The sequence below is a fragment of the Rhincodon typus genome, chromosome 16 (genome assembly GCF_021869965.1).
Source record: "Rhincodon typus isolate 14 chromosome 16, sRhiTyp1.1, whole genome shotgun sequence".
NCBI classification, from domain to species: Eukaryota; Metazoa; Chordata; class Chondrichthyes; order Orectolobiformes; family Rhincodontidae; genus Rhincodon; species Rhincodon typus.
This window is the reverse complement of record NC_063347.1, coordinates 25,641,940-25,658,967: the sequence shown is the minus strand read 5'-3', so window position 1 is coordinate 25,658,967 and position 17,028 is coordinate 25,641,940. Positions and strand designations below refer to the sequence as shown.

Here is a 17,028-nt window from a genome sequence, read left to right as displayed (position 1 = left end):
ACTGATAACATCAGGATCCAAGTACAGGAATTGCTGACAATCAGGCCACAACCCACCACATGCACAGACGGTACCTTTGATGTCTGTTCTATAGCTGGGCTTCTTTCTTTACAGATCTACTTGGTGCTACCCAGTTCTCTAGAATCCCTGTCTTTGCATTGAACATACAGAATTGGGTTGTTTGGCTAAACACAGCAGGTTGGATGTCTGTAGCTGTTAGGTCAGCTTTCTCCTCTCTCAAAGATTTTTTTTTAAAAAGCCACCAGTATTTAATTAGAGTGTATCTCCAACCTCTGCATTTTTCTCCATCGTAACCTCGGGGTTTTCCTACTTCAGGACACCTCTCATCTAGGTCAAAATTTCATGCATTGATTTACCAGTATGCACATAGGTTATTACAAAACCAGTTGAAAGTAAACAACTTCTTCTTCTACAAATTCTACCAAAATTCTACAGATTAACCTTTACCATAACCCACAATAAAGAAATTTGCAACAAATTACACACTTTCTGATTTTTAAAAATCACTTGTAATGTACAAAATTGTTTCAAAGAACATTTTTTGACAGTGTCAAGTAATGTTTAGTATTATACACATCAAATCTTTAACGTATTTGTCTAGTACATATGTAAATCACCTAGATATGAAAATAAATAGAGAAAAACTTTAAACCTGACTTTTAGTCTGTTATGTGGTATATACAATCAAAGTTATTTTTATTTCTCATGCATAACATGTGGGCTTTACTGGCTGGGCCAACTTTTATTGTCCATCCAAAATTGCCTTTGAGAAGGTGGTTCTGGCTGCCTTGAACAGCTGCAGTCCATTTCATGTTAGGACTTTGCGATTCTATTCAGGAATGAGTTCCAAGATTTTGGCCCACCGCTCTGAATGTATTTCTGAGTCAGGATGGTGAGTAACTTGCAAGGGACATGCAGGTGATGGTTTTTATCATCTATCTGCTGCGCTTGTGCTTCTAGATAAGAGGTTGTGAATTTGGGAGGTCCTCTGAGGATCTTTGGTGAATTTCTGCAGTGCATCTTCGAGATGGAACACACTGCTGCTACTGAGCAACAATGGTGAAATGACTGAATGTTGGTGGATGTAGTTCAAATCAATTAGGCTGCTTTTTCCTAAATGGTGTCAAGTTTTTTGTGTTGTTGGAGCTGCACCCATCTAGGGAAGTGGGGAGTATTCCATTACTCTTCTGACTTATGTTTGTAGATGGTGGACAGGCTTTGGGGAGTTACATGCTGCAGGATTCTGAGCCTCTGATTTGCCTTTGTAACATATAAGTTAGTCCAGTTCACTGTCTGGTCAATAGTAACCAAGGATATTGATAGTTGGAGATTCGGGATTGTTAATATCATTGAATGTCTTGGGGCGATGGTTAGATTCTCCCTTCTTGTAGATGATTTTTGTCAATCATTATTTGACACATGTGGTGTGACTGTTACTTGCCTCTTGTCAGCCCAGGCTTGAATGTTGTCCATGTCTTGCTGCTTTTAGACATTGACCACTTTTGTATCTGATGAGTTGCAGTTAATGCCATGCACTGTGAAATTGTCAGTGGGCATCCCCACCTCTGCTGTTATGAAGGAGGGAAGGTCATTGATGAAGCAGCTGAAGATGGGTGGTCTAGAATGCTACCTTGAGGAACTCCTCAGAGATGTCCTGAAACTGATTTTACTGACCTCCAACAACCACAATCATCTTCATTGTGCTAGGTATGACTCTAGTCAACAGCGAATTTTCCACTGATTCCCAATGATTGCAGTTTTGCTACGCTCTCTGATACACATTCAGCCTTTACGTCAAGGGATGTCACTCTAGCCTCACCTCTGGAATTCAGCTCTTTGTCCATGTTTGAAACAAGGCTGTAATGGGCTCAGGATCTGAGTGGCCCGAGCGGAACCCAAACTGGGCATCAGTGAGCAATTTGTTACTGAGCAGGTGCTGCTTGTTAGCACTGTTTATGATTGAGAGTATACTGGGGTGATAGTTGGCTGGGTTGGATTTGTCCTGCTTTTTGTGCACAGGACATACTTGGGCAATTTTCCACATTGTTGGTAGATGTGAATGTTGTAGCTAGTAACACTTTTAGCTATGGTTCTGGAGCTAGTCATCAGTACTATTACCAGAGTGTTGTCAGGGTCCATTACCTTTGCAACATTAAGTACCTCCTGCCAATTCTGATATCCTGTAGATTAATTGATTTTATTATTGTCACGTGTACTGAGAACAGTGTTTTTTGGAGTGTTATACAGGCAAATCGTACCATACAAAGCACATTAGGATAGCAGAACAGAGCGCAGAATACAGTGTTACAGCTGCAGAGAATGTGGAGTGAATTGAATTGACTGAAGATCTGCAACTGTGATGCTGGGAACCTCCAGAGGAGACCAAGATGGCTCATTCACTCAGCACTTCTGGCTACAAAGTTTGATAATGCTTCAGCCTTACCTTTTGGCTAAGAAAACAATTGTTTATTGAATGACATGGCTTTGTATCAATTTAAGAATTTAACAGGAGGGAAGGAAGCTATTTGAGAATTACACAGTATTTGTGGTTCAACAGTGAATACCCACTGAAATTTGTTCTACAGGGACAAGTCAACTACAATAAAGAAGGCAGTTCTCAGGGTAGTAACCTTTGCGATGTTTGGTCCATGTGTTAATATTTGCTGGATTTATTTTATGGTTCAAAAATCCTTTCAATTGTACACTGTAGTATTTGACTTGAGTGTTCAGTCTAAGGCTTGAGATTGTATTTCACCTAGTATATGTGCATATTGGATTAATCAGTGGCTAATCATAGAATCTTAGAAAAGTACAGAACAGGAGAGGTTCATTGGCTCAGTCTGCCTGTATCAGCCATTTGAATTATCCAAGTTAGCCCTATACCCCATCATTTTCCTCCTAACCCTGCAGATTTGTCATCTTCAGATAAGAGCTGTTCCTTTCTGAACTTCGTATGGCATCTGTTTCTACCACCAATTCATGAGACATATTCCAGAGCTTAAAAAAAAGCTTCTAATTGTACTGCTAATTCTTTTCTCGATTATTTTAAAATTAAGATCCGATTCCTGCACCATGACAGAGGAAATAATTATCGGTTCTTGCTGTATCAAAACCCTTACTATTTGAATGTCCCTGTTAGTTCCTTCTAACTTGCTCAGCTGTAAGGAGAACAAATCCCATCATCACTCCTAGGCCAGGACATTGTGTTTTTGAACAACACACCAAGATTGAATATACAATCCAGGCTAACATTTTGTGTTCTAATAGATGGCAAGAACTGCAGATGCTGGAGTCAGAGACAGCACGTGTGGGAGCTGGAGGAACACAGGCCTCTGGAGGGCATTTTCGATCCCCGGAGGTGGGGGTTGTAGTGGTGGTGGTGGTGGAATTTTAAGGCCTTCAACCACATCTCTTGCATTTCCCACTCCTCTGCCCTCACACCCCCTCCCCCCAACAAAAATAAAGACAGAATCCCCCTTGTCCTCACATACCACCCCACCAACCTCCACATCCAGTGTATTATTCTCCACCACTTCCGCCATCTACAATCTGATCCCACAACCAAAGAGATATTTCTCTCCCCACCCCTATCTGCCTTCCGGAGGGACTGCTCTCTCTGTGACTCCCTCGTCCGCTCCACACTCCCCACTAACCCCACCACCCCCGGCATCTTTCCTTGCAACTGCAGGATGTGCTATGCCTGCCCCTACACCTCCCCCCTCACCTCCATTCAAGGCCCAAAACAAACCTTCCACATCAGACAGGGGTTCACCTGTACAATCCGTTAACTTGGTCTACTGTATCCACTGCTCCCGATGTGGCCTCCTCTACATCGGTGAGACCAAGCGCAGATTTGGAGACCGTTTCGTAGACCATCTGTGCTCTGTACGCGACAAGCGACAATACCTTCCAGTTGCCAACCATTTTAACTCCCCCTCCCACTCCCTGGGTGACATGTCTATCCTGGGCCTCCTCCAGTGTCACAATGACACCACCTGCAAACTGGAGGAGCACCACCTCATATTCTGCCTCGGGAGCCTACAGCCCAATGGTGTAAACTTGGAATTCACCACCCCTGGCCTCATCCCATGTCCGCCCCTCCCATCTCACTAACCAATACCCACCACTCCCTACCTGCACTCGCCTATCACCATCCCACCTACCTTCCCTAGCCCCACCCCTCCTCTGTCTATTTATTTCCCACCTCCCTTCTCCCTTCCCCCTCCCCACTTCTGAAGAAGGGTCCCAAATCAAAAAGTCAACTTTCCTGTTCCTCTGATGCTGCCTGGCCTGCTGTGTTCCTCCAGCTCCATACTGTGTTGTGTTCTAATAGATACTGTTTTGTCTGAGCTACTATCATTAAGATAAGGCAATAATCAAGATGCTGTTAGTGCAGGGTATTGTTCAAACCCATAGAACTATTTCCAAAAAAAAGGGCTCCAATGTTTTAAGCAATATACTTCTTTCTGTGGTTTCACAAAAACAGATGTTTAAAGAGCTCATTACTGGCTGAGGATGGTTGCTGCCTTTATCATGCACTGCGTAATTGAAAGTATCTGAGTAATATAAAAGGAGCGGCTTTTCTATTGCAAGGTGCAATGCACACTTCTCGATAAATTGCTATGGAAAAATGCATCTTAAACTATCTGAATTTGACAGTAATGTAGCCAGTTCATATTAGCTGGTGTTTATCTTTCAGATTCTTGTGCTTTGTAAGTCCCACACAAGTTTGTGAATTGAAGCCATGCTGATTCATCAGTAATGTGTGAAGTTTTAAGTATATGTGCCAAAAACAGGAATTCAGTCATTACTTTGCTATTGAAAATGAGAAAGTTAAATGAGAAATAGTATGTTTTTCTTTCTTGCTAAATGGTTTGGGCTGATGAAGCTGAAAGTCTGAAAGTTTCACAGCCCGCACATTCATCGTTTTTGAAGGCAAATATGTCAACACTGGCACCATGATTGTTTGTACAGTGTGGACGAAATATATACATTGTTATAGGATGACTGGTCGTAGAAACTGATGATTTAATGCACAAGTTAGAAGGGTTTTATCGTTTGTTTTAACAGTGAACAACCTAAAGTAAACCTGGCTTTTCAACACTGATTTTTGTTGAAAATTTATTAAATTAAGCATTTTATTAACAATAATTGCAGACATTTTAGTCCAGTCACTTTTGGTGCTGTTTAAGTGGTATTTTGCACAGAATAGTGTTCAATGGCTCTTCATAAGGAGCAATAGGAAATGCAATATTTTAACTCTTCCACAACAGAGAGTGCCTCCTTGGCTCAGAATATGTAGACAAATTATTGTAATTCCATATCATCAACAACCAATTGTTTTCTTCTTGAATGTATATGATTTTTAATTAGGTTTTATTCTTCTCTGGAACTCAATAGAATATTGGCTCAGATCTTCTAGTCAGCATCATGGTATATCAGCCTGCACAGACTGCCATTTAAATTACTCACTTCACATTTTGTTTAAGAAGCAAAGCAGCCTGTTACTGCAGGCACAGCCGTCCCTCTTCTGGCTGATTCAAGGAGTCTGCCAGAGCTTCACAGAATGCACCAGGCCACCTCCGCTAAAGAGGTCAGGTGTGAAACCAATAGCCTGTCATGAGGGATATTCCAATGGGCAATCACCCACCCTAAAACTACTGCCACCAACTCCACTGAGGCAGAAAAACGGGAGGGCAGTGATTGACAGCTTAACCCCTCACAGGCATAATGCCATGCAATATACATTTCTCCCAGGATGCAAACAATAGTGCCCAGGAGTCTGATCTCCCATTCAGGAAGAGGTCATGACCATGGGTGAAAAAGGATGCAACCATTTGAAGGGTAACCAGGGATTAGATGGAAGTTAATGGGGACAGTTCAGAAGCAGGGTTCCAGCTGTCTCTTCAGTAGGAAGATAGGATCAGGATTAAGCCATTTGCCATTCATGCTCTTGAATCCATTTTGCTATTCAGTTAGAGCATGGCTCCTAGCTTTGTTCACCCTCTTGTTCCCATAATCCCTAAGTATCCTTACCTGCCAAAAATTTATCAGCTATGAAATGTTCAATTGGCGTAGTCTGGATATCTTTTGGGGAGAAAGTTCTTCAGACTTCCACAAGCCTCTGTATGTAAGGGGTACTCCTGTCATCATCCTAAATGGTCTGGCTTTAATTTTAGTGTTGTGTCTTCATATGCTGGACTCCCTTGTAACAGAAATAGGGTTTTCCCATTGACCTTATCAAAGTAATGAATTAACCAATATAAGCTAAGTCAAATCCGGAATAAAATTAGCAGCACTAGAGAGAGACCTAAATTTTGTTCTACTTTAATCATGGAGGTCAGTTACCAACACATTCATAAGAATCTGCCAGTGCACTTTTAATACGACAAGATGAATGTACTACATTACGCATGACAAAACGGATGGAAAGATTTCATAACAAACATGAGAAAAGGATTCAAACACACACTGTAATTTTCATCCCAGTGATATCTGTAGAAACACTGAGTGGTTTGATAAACAATGCTGGAAAAAGTTAAAGAAGAACGAGAATGGAGAGTGGAATGCTAATACACAAAAGATGTAACTTGCAAAAAAAAATCCAGGCTTTAGAGAGAGCGCTCTCAATTAAGTATAACAATACAATTAACGCTGAACCAAGCGTAGCATTAACAAAAGCACATTTTGTGCAGAAGGCTGAAAGCTTTGCAAACAAAATGGATGTTGACAACTTTACACTTAAACCACAAAAACCATCCATTGCTAAATTGCAACACAACGTCATCCACAAACATTCAATAAGTTAGACATTGTGTGATTATTTTCAGGAGGCCGCGAATACAAGCGAAAAAGCATTTGAGTTATTGGACCAACTTTTCAATCTTGTAGCAAAAGCGCAGTTCTCAAGAAAGAAGCAACTATCTTTGGAAGCTATTTACAAAACTGACAATTATACGTGGTTACCACTGTTTTAGACAGTTCTATTCTATTTGATTGTAAACAGTTTTACAAGAAAAAACAAGTTTTAGGATTGTGCACATATTAAAAAAAATCATTATTGCACAACACGTGATAGATAATAATGCAGACATATATACACAACACCTGGTCCACCACCATTTTGGATCAGTACCGATAATGTTTACATGCACCCGGATCGGCCGACATAAATGGAGAACACTGTTCTCTGATCTAAACACCGTTGGCCGAATGTGGATGATCTTTCATTTCAATATGTTGTACTCCATATGTCATAGTATTGTTCATTCAACTAATCTGTGAGAAACAATTACATTGACAGACATTTAACTGCAGTGGGGCAGGGACTGGAGTGAATTGCTAAGGCGACTGGCTTATCATCCTTTTAGCAAATTAGGGAAGGCTAGAGGACCAGTCTTGAGCATTTGAGTAAGAGCCCCAGATAGCTGAAATACTGACTTATTGGAGTTGTGTAGTGAAAGAGTAACAGTTGTGTGGATAATTCAAAAACAGAAAAAGTAAATGCAAAACTTTGAGCTGTTTTTGACCTTCCTAACTGGAAGGGGAATTGAACTGTTTTGGATAGCATTGCACCATTTGCAATCTGAAAGTAACTGTATTTCCTTGTGCTCAAGTTATAATGGTGTATTTTCTTAATGTACTAATTTTTAAGAAATGACTAAACAAAAACTTAGCCAACATTTGACAACTAATATTATAAAAGTTTAACAGAACACAAAGGCATAGTTTGGTTTATTTTGAACTCTGCAAAAATGTCAAGTTGGCTTGAGAATGCAACAAACTTAAACTGCAGTAATTTTGGTTATTCTGCTCATTGCAGGGACAAAAACCCTCGAATAGGTGATATTCTGCAAAAGCTCGCTCCTTTTTTAAAGATGTATGGAGAATATGTAAAGAATTTTGACCGAGCGATGGACCTGGTGAACTCCTGGACACAGCGATCATCGCAATTTAAGTCCATCATTCAGGACATTCAAGTAAGTACCCTAATTACATAAGACTATTTCTGTTTCCTTTTATAGTTAGTTATTGCATTTTTGAGTCCAGAATTATCAAGATCCACAAAGCAACATGTTATCAATTTTTGAACCCTGTTTAGACAGATTGAATGAATGTGACATTTTGAACCTGTTCAATATGTAGTTGAATCTGACACTTCTCTCAATTAACATTTCACATCAATTGGGATTAAATACGTGAAGTATAGATCCAGAATGAAATAACACATAGTACAGATACAGCTTGATTATTCCATAAAGGTAGAATATTATGAATTAATTGGATTGTTTTATTGTTACTTTTCTTGGCATGATTCCATAGCAAATATAATGGCAATTGAAAGCCTTTATAACTATAAAATGTTATATACCTGCTCAAGGGGAATGTCATTGTTTTTGCATATAGACCATATTATTCACTGATGAATAATTATGTAATTGTTAGTTGTTGGTTTTCAATAGAAATGAGGACTGACATAGGATATGTGCACAATTCTGAAAGTCCCATCTCTAAATCCCATGTGTGCCTTGGTTTGGGGAATGTACTGGTAGCAACCTGCCCTTCACTATCTGTGATTTATACACCATAAGTTTGCAACAATTTCTGGGACATTTCAATGAATATGTATTTGATCATTCTATGATCGCTGAATCTGTTAGTCCAGCTGAACCAATTTGATTCTAAGGTTAAGTTGAGCAAATCTAATCATAGAATAGAATCCCTACAGTATGGAAGCAGGCCACTCAGCCCAATGAGTCCACACTGACCCTCCAAAGAGCATCCCACCCAGATCCACCCTCCTACCCTATTTCCCATAGTAAAGTCATGTACCCTGCACATTTCTGGACACTAGGTAATTTAGCATGGCCAATCCACCTACTTTGCACATCTTTGGAATGTGGGAGAAAATTGGAGCACCTGGAGGAAACCCACACAGACACGGGAGAATGTGCAAATTCCACAAAGACAGCCGCCTGAGGGTGGAATCGAACCCGGGTCCCTGGAGCTGTGGGGCAGCCACCATGCTCCACTTAATTTCCCACTTTCCTTAATGATGTGTTGGTCTTCTGATAAGTTGTGCTCCAGTAATGAATATATATTTTAGTAATAGCTATTAGAACCCCCATGATATTTCTTTTTGAGTGGCCAAGTGCCACCATTTGTCTGAAAACTGGCAGAAATAAATACCCACTTAATCTTCACCCTCAATAGCTGTTCTACACCCTGCACGTGCCCATTCTGGGGCAAGAAGTGGATTTTTTTTTTTATTCAACCTGTTCAGACATTTGTGTTGCACACACCTGGAACAAGTGGAACTTGAATCCAGGCTTCCCATCACAGAGATTGAGACACTACCAATACGCCTCAAGGGCCCTTGATCTGTGTTTAAAATTCGTTTGGCAATTAAATCTTATGGACTTCTGGTTATGCCAAATAAGCAAGTAATAAACCCGATGGAGTTTCCTGGATGTTTGTTCCTGTTTAAAATCTCTCCTCACTGTGTTGGTGAATCAGATCAATGTCATTATTTAGCAGGTGGTGTTCCAGATTGGTAGTTTCTTTATCACCCAACTTTGACACTCGGATTAAAAAAAATTCTTGAGGGTATTTTCATTTAACGTAGAAGAAGGCAGTCATAGTAGTACTTTTTCAGATGTTATAGCCGTGGTTCAAAGTCCTTCACATACGATGATCTCAGATGTGCAGTGAATAAAGTTCTATAGGTAAGTGCAGCAATTGTTGTCCCCATCAACCATGAGATGAATTCATTTGGTCTGTTGGTTGAGGTTAGAATTTTGGCCTGGAAACAAGGAGAAGCCCGTGCTTTTTTACTTATGCAAAGGGAGCTTCAATATCAACCCAAGTTATTGAAGCAGTTTAATCAGAGATTAAACTGAGGTTTAATCTTAACCAAAGGAACTACTTGGCACAGTGGCTTAGTGGTTAGCACTGCTGCTTCACTGCGCCAGGGACATAGGTTCAATTCCAGCCTTGGGTGACCACTTGTGTGGGGTTTGCATGTTTCCCCCAAGTCGGCTTGGGTTTCCTCTGGGTACTCTGGTTTCCTCCCACAGTCCAATATGTGCAGGTTGGGTTGAGTGGCCATATCAAATTGCCCATGGTGTCCAGGGATGTACAGGCTATGTGGATTAGCCATGGGTAATACAGGGTTACAGGGATAGGATAATGGGGTGGGTCTGGGTGGGGTGCTCTTCAGAGAGTTGATATGGACTTGGTGGGCCGAATGGCCTGCTGCTACACTATGGGTGTTCTATGATAGTAATGCCAGTACCACAGTGAAATGTTTGCTATAACACAGTTCTGCATCAAGTCCTGAGTTGAATTTTCACTCAAGTTTTTGACCCTTTAATAAGTGCTACCAGCTGAATTGAGTTCATAATTATTCTGATACTGATTAAGCTTCTCGAAAGGAATAGTTATAGAGGTACCTTCTTGTGGCAAGTGGTAGTGTTCTGACCTCTGGACAAAGAGACCTAGGTTCAAGTCCCACCTGCCCTAGAAGTGTGTAATAACATCTCTGAACAGGTTGATTAGAAAAATAGATTACATTTTAAAAAAAGCTGTAGTCCTTGCATATGAAAAAGAAATTGCTGAGAGCAATGATTAAGAGGCAGTCAATAGGATGGTTTTCCCAAAAATCGCTATAGTTACCAAGGTGTTGCAAAGGATACATTACCCTTATTTTTAAAAATGCCAGGCAATAAATATACCCCTCAAAAAAAAAATGATGAGAGAAAATTTTGAAGTTGAAAATACAAGCAATATAGATTAAAGATTAAGAAGGGTCAGGGGATATTTTCTTGAAATGATGAACAGGTTGGGCTAGCTCTACACCCACCAGTTAATAAACTAAATACCACAGCTTAATGGAGAATCATATTTGTTACTAAACAATGGAACGTGGCAGGTTGTATGTGTGAAGACCACATAGAACATTGACGTTCCCTACTGAAACTAGCAAGTGACTCATTCAATAACCAACCGGCTAAACCAGCATGTTTGGTGAAATGGCTGGTGACAGGTTCTCACGATTCCAACTCTCTGCTCTGTTGGAGAAGCAGAGCAAAATAGTTTCCTACAACATCCCAGGAGAAAGGAAAATTTGTAAACATCTGAACATGAGGCTGCTTTCAGTAATCTAGTCACTGAACCGGAGGCTCAAAAATGAAAAGCAATGTTTATCCTTAGCCACTTACTGGTTAAAACACCCAAAATGCCTTCACTGTTGTTACTTGTCACTGCTGTTATTTATTTGAGATGCATTATTTGAAAGGCATTATTTGATTAATATGTTTCATAAATTTAACAGAAGCAAGACGTTTGTGGTAATCTGACATTGCAACATCACATGTTGGAACCAGTGCAACGCATTCCCCGTTATGAACTACTTCTGAAGGATTATTTAAAGAAACTGCCTGAGGATTCTGAGGATAGGAAAGATGCAGAGAGTAAGAAATAAGTCTGTTTCAAATAGAAATAGTTGACTACTCGGTCAGTAGTCAATAACACTTTATTTAGATCTAAAGTTTTTTTTTGCGAAGGTTGCAGCAAATATAAACAGTATTCCTGAAATAATAATCATGTCTTAATATTGGGCAGCAAATGTTCTTTAGTAAATATGGCACAAAGTAGAACATGAACTGTGGAAGGAAATGACCATGAGTATAACTTTATTTGGGTAATTGTGCTTAGCTGGTACACAGAATTGACTTTACAATACTTACTGGCAATATTTGTTTTCATTAAGGGGAGTGGTGGGGCAGTGGTAACATGACTGGACTAGCAAGCCAGAGGCAAAAACAGAAGTTGCTGGAAAGGCGCAGCAGGTCTGGCAGCATCTGTGAAGAGAAATCAGAGTTAACGTTTCAGGTCCGGTGTCCCTTCCTCAGAACAATGCCAGAGGGCCAGGGCTATTGCTCTGGGGACACAGGATCAAGTCCCACAACAACAACTGGTGGAATTTAAAGTCAATTAATACATCTGGACTTAGCCCTTGTAATGGGGAAGCCATCATTCTTTTTTTTTAAAAAAAGACTTGATTCACTAATGTCCTTTAGGGAACAAAATCTGCTGTCCTCACCTACATGTGACCTCCTGATCCACAACAATGTGGCTGAATCTTAACTGGCCTCTGAAATGGCCTAGCAAGCCATTCAGTTCAAGGGCACTTAGGGATGGGCCACAAACCCTAGCGCTTCCAGCAGTAATTGCATCCTGTGAAAGGATAAAGAGGAAAAAATGTAAATCGCTTTGCTTATTTTGAGCTGTCTCCTTAGATTCAATTGCCCTGATACTTTCTGGATTTTTGACCAATTTGCACTGAACCTCCAAATTCAGTTTGTTTGTGTAAGAAGCATGTTGTATGCTGATCACTTGTAATATTTATCCAGAAATAATGTTAAGGACAAAGATTAAAAGTGAGCAATTTGTGCAGGAAATAATCAAAATGCTTAAAAAGGAAATAAATATTTTCCTAAATCAAACAAAATATGAATGTAAACCTGATTAGTAGGAGACACTTGCAATATTGTCAATGTAATTTCTGAAATATGAATTAAAAGATGTGAGGAGTCAGATGACTTAATTTCTAATCGCCACTATTTTTGCTTTGTCTGTAGCCCGACAGAATTTATCTTCAGTCTTAATGGCTCAGATATGAGACTTTTCATAGTGAATTAGTCTTTGAATGCTCACCATTGACATTCAAGTCTAAAGTGGCAAGTTGGATGAGATATCAAGGGGTATCTAATGTCCATAAATCCATAGCATAAAATGAGTGAATGCCTTGAGAAAGGTGAATTGGATGAGAAGGAGAAAGGGAAAATAATGCAAGTTAGTTTTTAGAATGTATGAAGTCACAGCAGAAGCAGTCCACGTGCCCCTGAGTACTCCGTCATTCAATACAATCACTACTCATCTTATTTTCACTTTCTTACCCAAGCTCCACTTTTTAAATAAATGGCCAAGTATCTTTTTTTAAATGTAGCTGTTTATAGCTGTGAATATTCATAAATTGTTTATTCTATAGACTGAATAGGCGTTCTTACATTTCAGAATCATTGGAGCTTATTTCAACAGCAGCTAACCATTCCAATGTGGCAATTCGGAAAATGGTGAGAAAATTGTTGTGCTGTGTTTTACATCTCCATCATTGCATTCTGTACTTTCTATTAACAACTAAATGTTCAGATCCCAATAAGAAAGTAAAATGAGCTATCTTGTACGTCTATGCTTGATTTGTTATCGTTGAAAATATTTTTGCATTTTATAATCTGTCACCTTGGTCCTTTTTAATGTAAAGAACAAAATTAGTTTGAGGCAATTTTCATTAACAGCCACGTTCACTTTCCATCATTCTTTAAACTGGGATATATTCTGATTTTGCGGGTTCTTTTGCTTGCTTTTTCAGAAATGTATTAATTGTTGTAATCCATGAGGACTCTCAAATTCAGCAGCAAAGAAGCTTTTACATCACATTTCCTGCATACATCTACAAACGTTTCATGGTTTTGTACTGTGAAAATGAACTATGTGACTGGGACTGTTACTCTGATAACCTGTAATATCTGGACCTTTTATTATAGTTCACATTTCACTCCATAAGCTAAAAATGCAGATACATTTATCTAGAGGGCCAACTCTTTGGTAGTGGAAAAGCAATTAGCTGCTATATTCACAGGCTCAACTGTCTAGCAAGCAACATTTTAACTGACTCTTTACAGTTTTTAGAGTCTTATTTCCTTCCCTTTCTCAGATTAATGACTCACTATAGTCAGATATAAGACCAGGAAATGATTGCTATTTCCTGTTGATTGTGGGACATGTATTTGGCACACCCTCAATGTTCCTGCAATGTAGCAGCATAGTTGCTGTTATTCTTAACAATGTGAGGGCTAGTAGGTAAAGGTTCATGTTGTAGTACTTTTATGAAAGCTAAACAAGAGCAAACCTAATTTAAATTCTTTTCAGGTACCTTACCTTAACATTGTAGGTTATTTTGATGAAACAAAGATTATTTTTTGATTCACCCGAAGTGTAAAAGAAATTGTAGCACCTTTTCTATCTCTGGTTTCTGTGCAAGGATAACAAAGAATTCTTTTCTTCTTTAGAAGCTAAAATGATGTATTTTGTGTGCATTAATTATGTTGTACAATTTATAGTGGAGACTATTAGCTTTAAAGTATGTTTTCTGTGTTCTTCTGAAACAACACCCACTAGTAATGCTCTCTCTTAAGTTGTCAGGCTATGCAAACATGCAACAACCTGTAACTCCCCGTGCACAAGTTGGTCCCTTCATGTTGTCACAGGTGCACAAAAAAAAATTAAGGACCTGTGCATTGAAACAAATTATCTACATGTTCCCCAAAAATTGAAGGGTACATGTCTACAAGCACAACAACAAAATACAAAAATTTTTTGTACTAAGTTAGCTATTATCTCATAAACCAGATCTTTATATTCACATCTTTGCTTAACTGGGAGTAGTTTTAAAGATGTTTAGGAGACTAATTATCTGTGCACATTGCCCTCTGCAGGTGCACTGATGTAGTGTTTAACCAATTTCATATTTATCATTATCTATCCTGTCTCTGTCTCTGTCACATACAAATCAGAGCACTGGACAGAATCGAAAGTATGAAATAACATACTACTCAAGTTGCATCATTTAAATGTTTGAAAAGCTGATGTTTGAGATTGTGGTACATTTGTTGAGGGCAGTCAAGGATCTAGTCTATACATACAATGTAACTTCACTATGAGCTAAGCAATAGACTACAATAAGGATAGAAGGGGAAAAGCATGTAAAAACTGAAAGAACTGCAGATGCAGTAAATTGGAAACAAAAGCAGAAATTGCTGGAAAAGCTCAGCAGCTCTGGCAGCATCTGTGGAAAGAAATCAGAGTTAATGTTTCAGGTTGAATGATCCTTCCTCAGTTCTGCCAGACCTGCTGTACTTTTCCAGCAAGTTCTTTGTCTTTTGTGAAGAAGAGCATGTAGTAGTGCAAGGGGAGTCAAAGGAGCAGGGCACAGTGGAGTGCTGGGAAATGGTCCCAGGAAAATGAAGCAGACCATGAAATGTAGCAAAGCAAGATATGACTTTCAAGCACTAAAACATCTCTCATGACTAACAGTACCATACATAAGCATTGCCACAACTTCCAGTTCATTCTCATACAAAAGCATACTGCAATGTATGCTGGAAATCTGAAATTAAAAAGCATACTCAACTCAAAAGGTAGCATCTGTGGAGAAAGAAACAGGGTTAATATTTCAGGTTGTTGGCCTGGCAGATGGTCCTGGACCCAAAACATATTCATTTTCTCTCCACAGATGCTGTCTGATCTGAGTATTTCCAGCACTTTTTTCTTTTCTTGCCTTATCCCATTATTTTTCTCAGTCGTTTACAACATTACACTCAATGAAAAAAGAAATTAAAAGCTGCTCTCTGTCTAATAGCCGGGCATGATGGCATTGATATAGTTCGGGAATTTCAGTGCACTGATTTAATGTGCAGCGATAATTTTAACTGTCTTTCAACAATGAATGCCTGTAGGACTTAACAAGGTTCTGCACAGGAAAAATTATGAACTAGTGTGTCACTGTTGCAGTTTGGGAGGTGTTAATTAGTTGAGCATCCTCATTTGGTCATGACCCAAAAGAACAAAAGGTGAACTGGGAAATGCAGCAGAATTCCAGCAGCCAATTTTTGCAGGAACTAAATTACTGTGAGAATGTTTTAACATAAGGTTACATGCTTATTTGCAAATTTCGTTTTCAGACTTCCACTTTTCACATTATGAAAGTTGTTCAGATGCCTGTAAGTTTGAATCAGTCAGAAATCTGTATGGCAAGTGATACCAATTTCAGAAAAGCTCGGCAGGTGTGGCAGCATCTGTGAAGAGAAATCAGAGTTAACGTTTCAAGTCCAGTGACCCTTCCTCAGAACAGTCACCGGACCCAAAACTTTAACTCTGATTTCTCTTCACAGATGCTGCCAGACCTGCTGAGCTTTTCTGCAATTTCTGTTTTTGCTTCTCGTTTACAGCATCCACAGTTCTTTCAGTTTTTACCAATTTCAGAAGGTCATTTCAATAACGAGTTTTCGTAGCAGTAGTTATTACAATAATCAGAGAGGTACCTGCAGGAAAAATTGAGTTATTAGTTCTGTTCTTGGTTGATAACTTTCATATCCCAGTTGCAAAGCACTTTTAACAAATATAGTAAGAGCTGCAAACGCTGGAAAATCTGAGATAACAAGGTGTAGAACTGGATGAACACAGCAGGCCAAGCAGCATCAGAGGAGTAGAAAAGCTGACGTTTTGGGCCTAGACCCTCCTTCAGAAATGGGGGAGGGGAAGAGGATTCTGAAATAAATAGGGAGAGAAGGGAGGCGGATAGAAGATGGATAAGGGAGAAGATAGATGGAGAGGAGACAGACAGGTCAAGGAAGCGGGGGTGGAGCCAGTAAAGGTGAGTGTAGGTGGGGAGTTAGGAAGGGGATAGGTCAGTCAAGGGAGGACGGACAGGTCAAGGGGGCGGGATGAGGTCAGTAGGTAGGAGATGGGGGTGGGGCTTAAGGTGGGAGGAGGGGATAGGTGGGAGGACAGGTTAGGGAGGCGAGGACAAGCTGGGCTGGTTTTGGGATGTGGTTGGGGGATGGGAGATTTTGAAGCTTGTGAAGTCCACATTGATACCATTGGGCTGCAGGGTTCCTAAGCAAAATATGAGGTGCTGTTCCTGCAACCTTCGGGTGGCATCGTTGTGGCACTGCAGGAGGCCCAGGATGGACATGTCATCTAAGGAGTGGGAGGGGGAGTTGAAATGTTCGTGACTGGGAGGTGCAGTTGTTTGTTGCGAACCGAGCGTAGGTGTTCCACAAAGCAGTCCCCAAGCCTCCGCTTGGTTTCCCCAACGTAGAGGAGGCCACATTGGGAACAGCAGATACAGTATACCACATTAGCAGATGTGCAGGTGAACATCTG

The 17,028-nt window shown here is 39.9% G+C and overlaps 1 protein-coding gene across 3 annotated transcripts in view; it reads left to right on the top strand.

Moving 5' to 3' along the window:
- fgd (faciogenital dysplasia) overlaps positions 1-17,028 on the top strand; it is a 213,084-nt gene that overhangs the window by 155,536 nt on the left and 40,520 nt on the right. For all 3 annotated transcript variants that reach the window (XM_048606534.1, XM_048606535.1, XM_048606536.1), the window contains 3 exons: positions 7,844-8,000; positions 11,354-11,492; positions 13,099-13,157. In XM_048606534.1, coding sequence (XP_048462491.1) covers positions 7,844-8,000; positions 11,354-11,492; positions 13,099-13,157 — 355 coding nt within the window. The remainder of the gene's footprint in view (positions 1-7,843; positions 8,001-11,353; positions 11,493-13,098; positions 13,158-17,028) is intronic.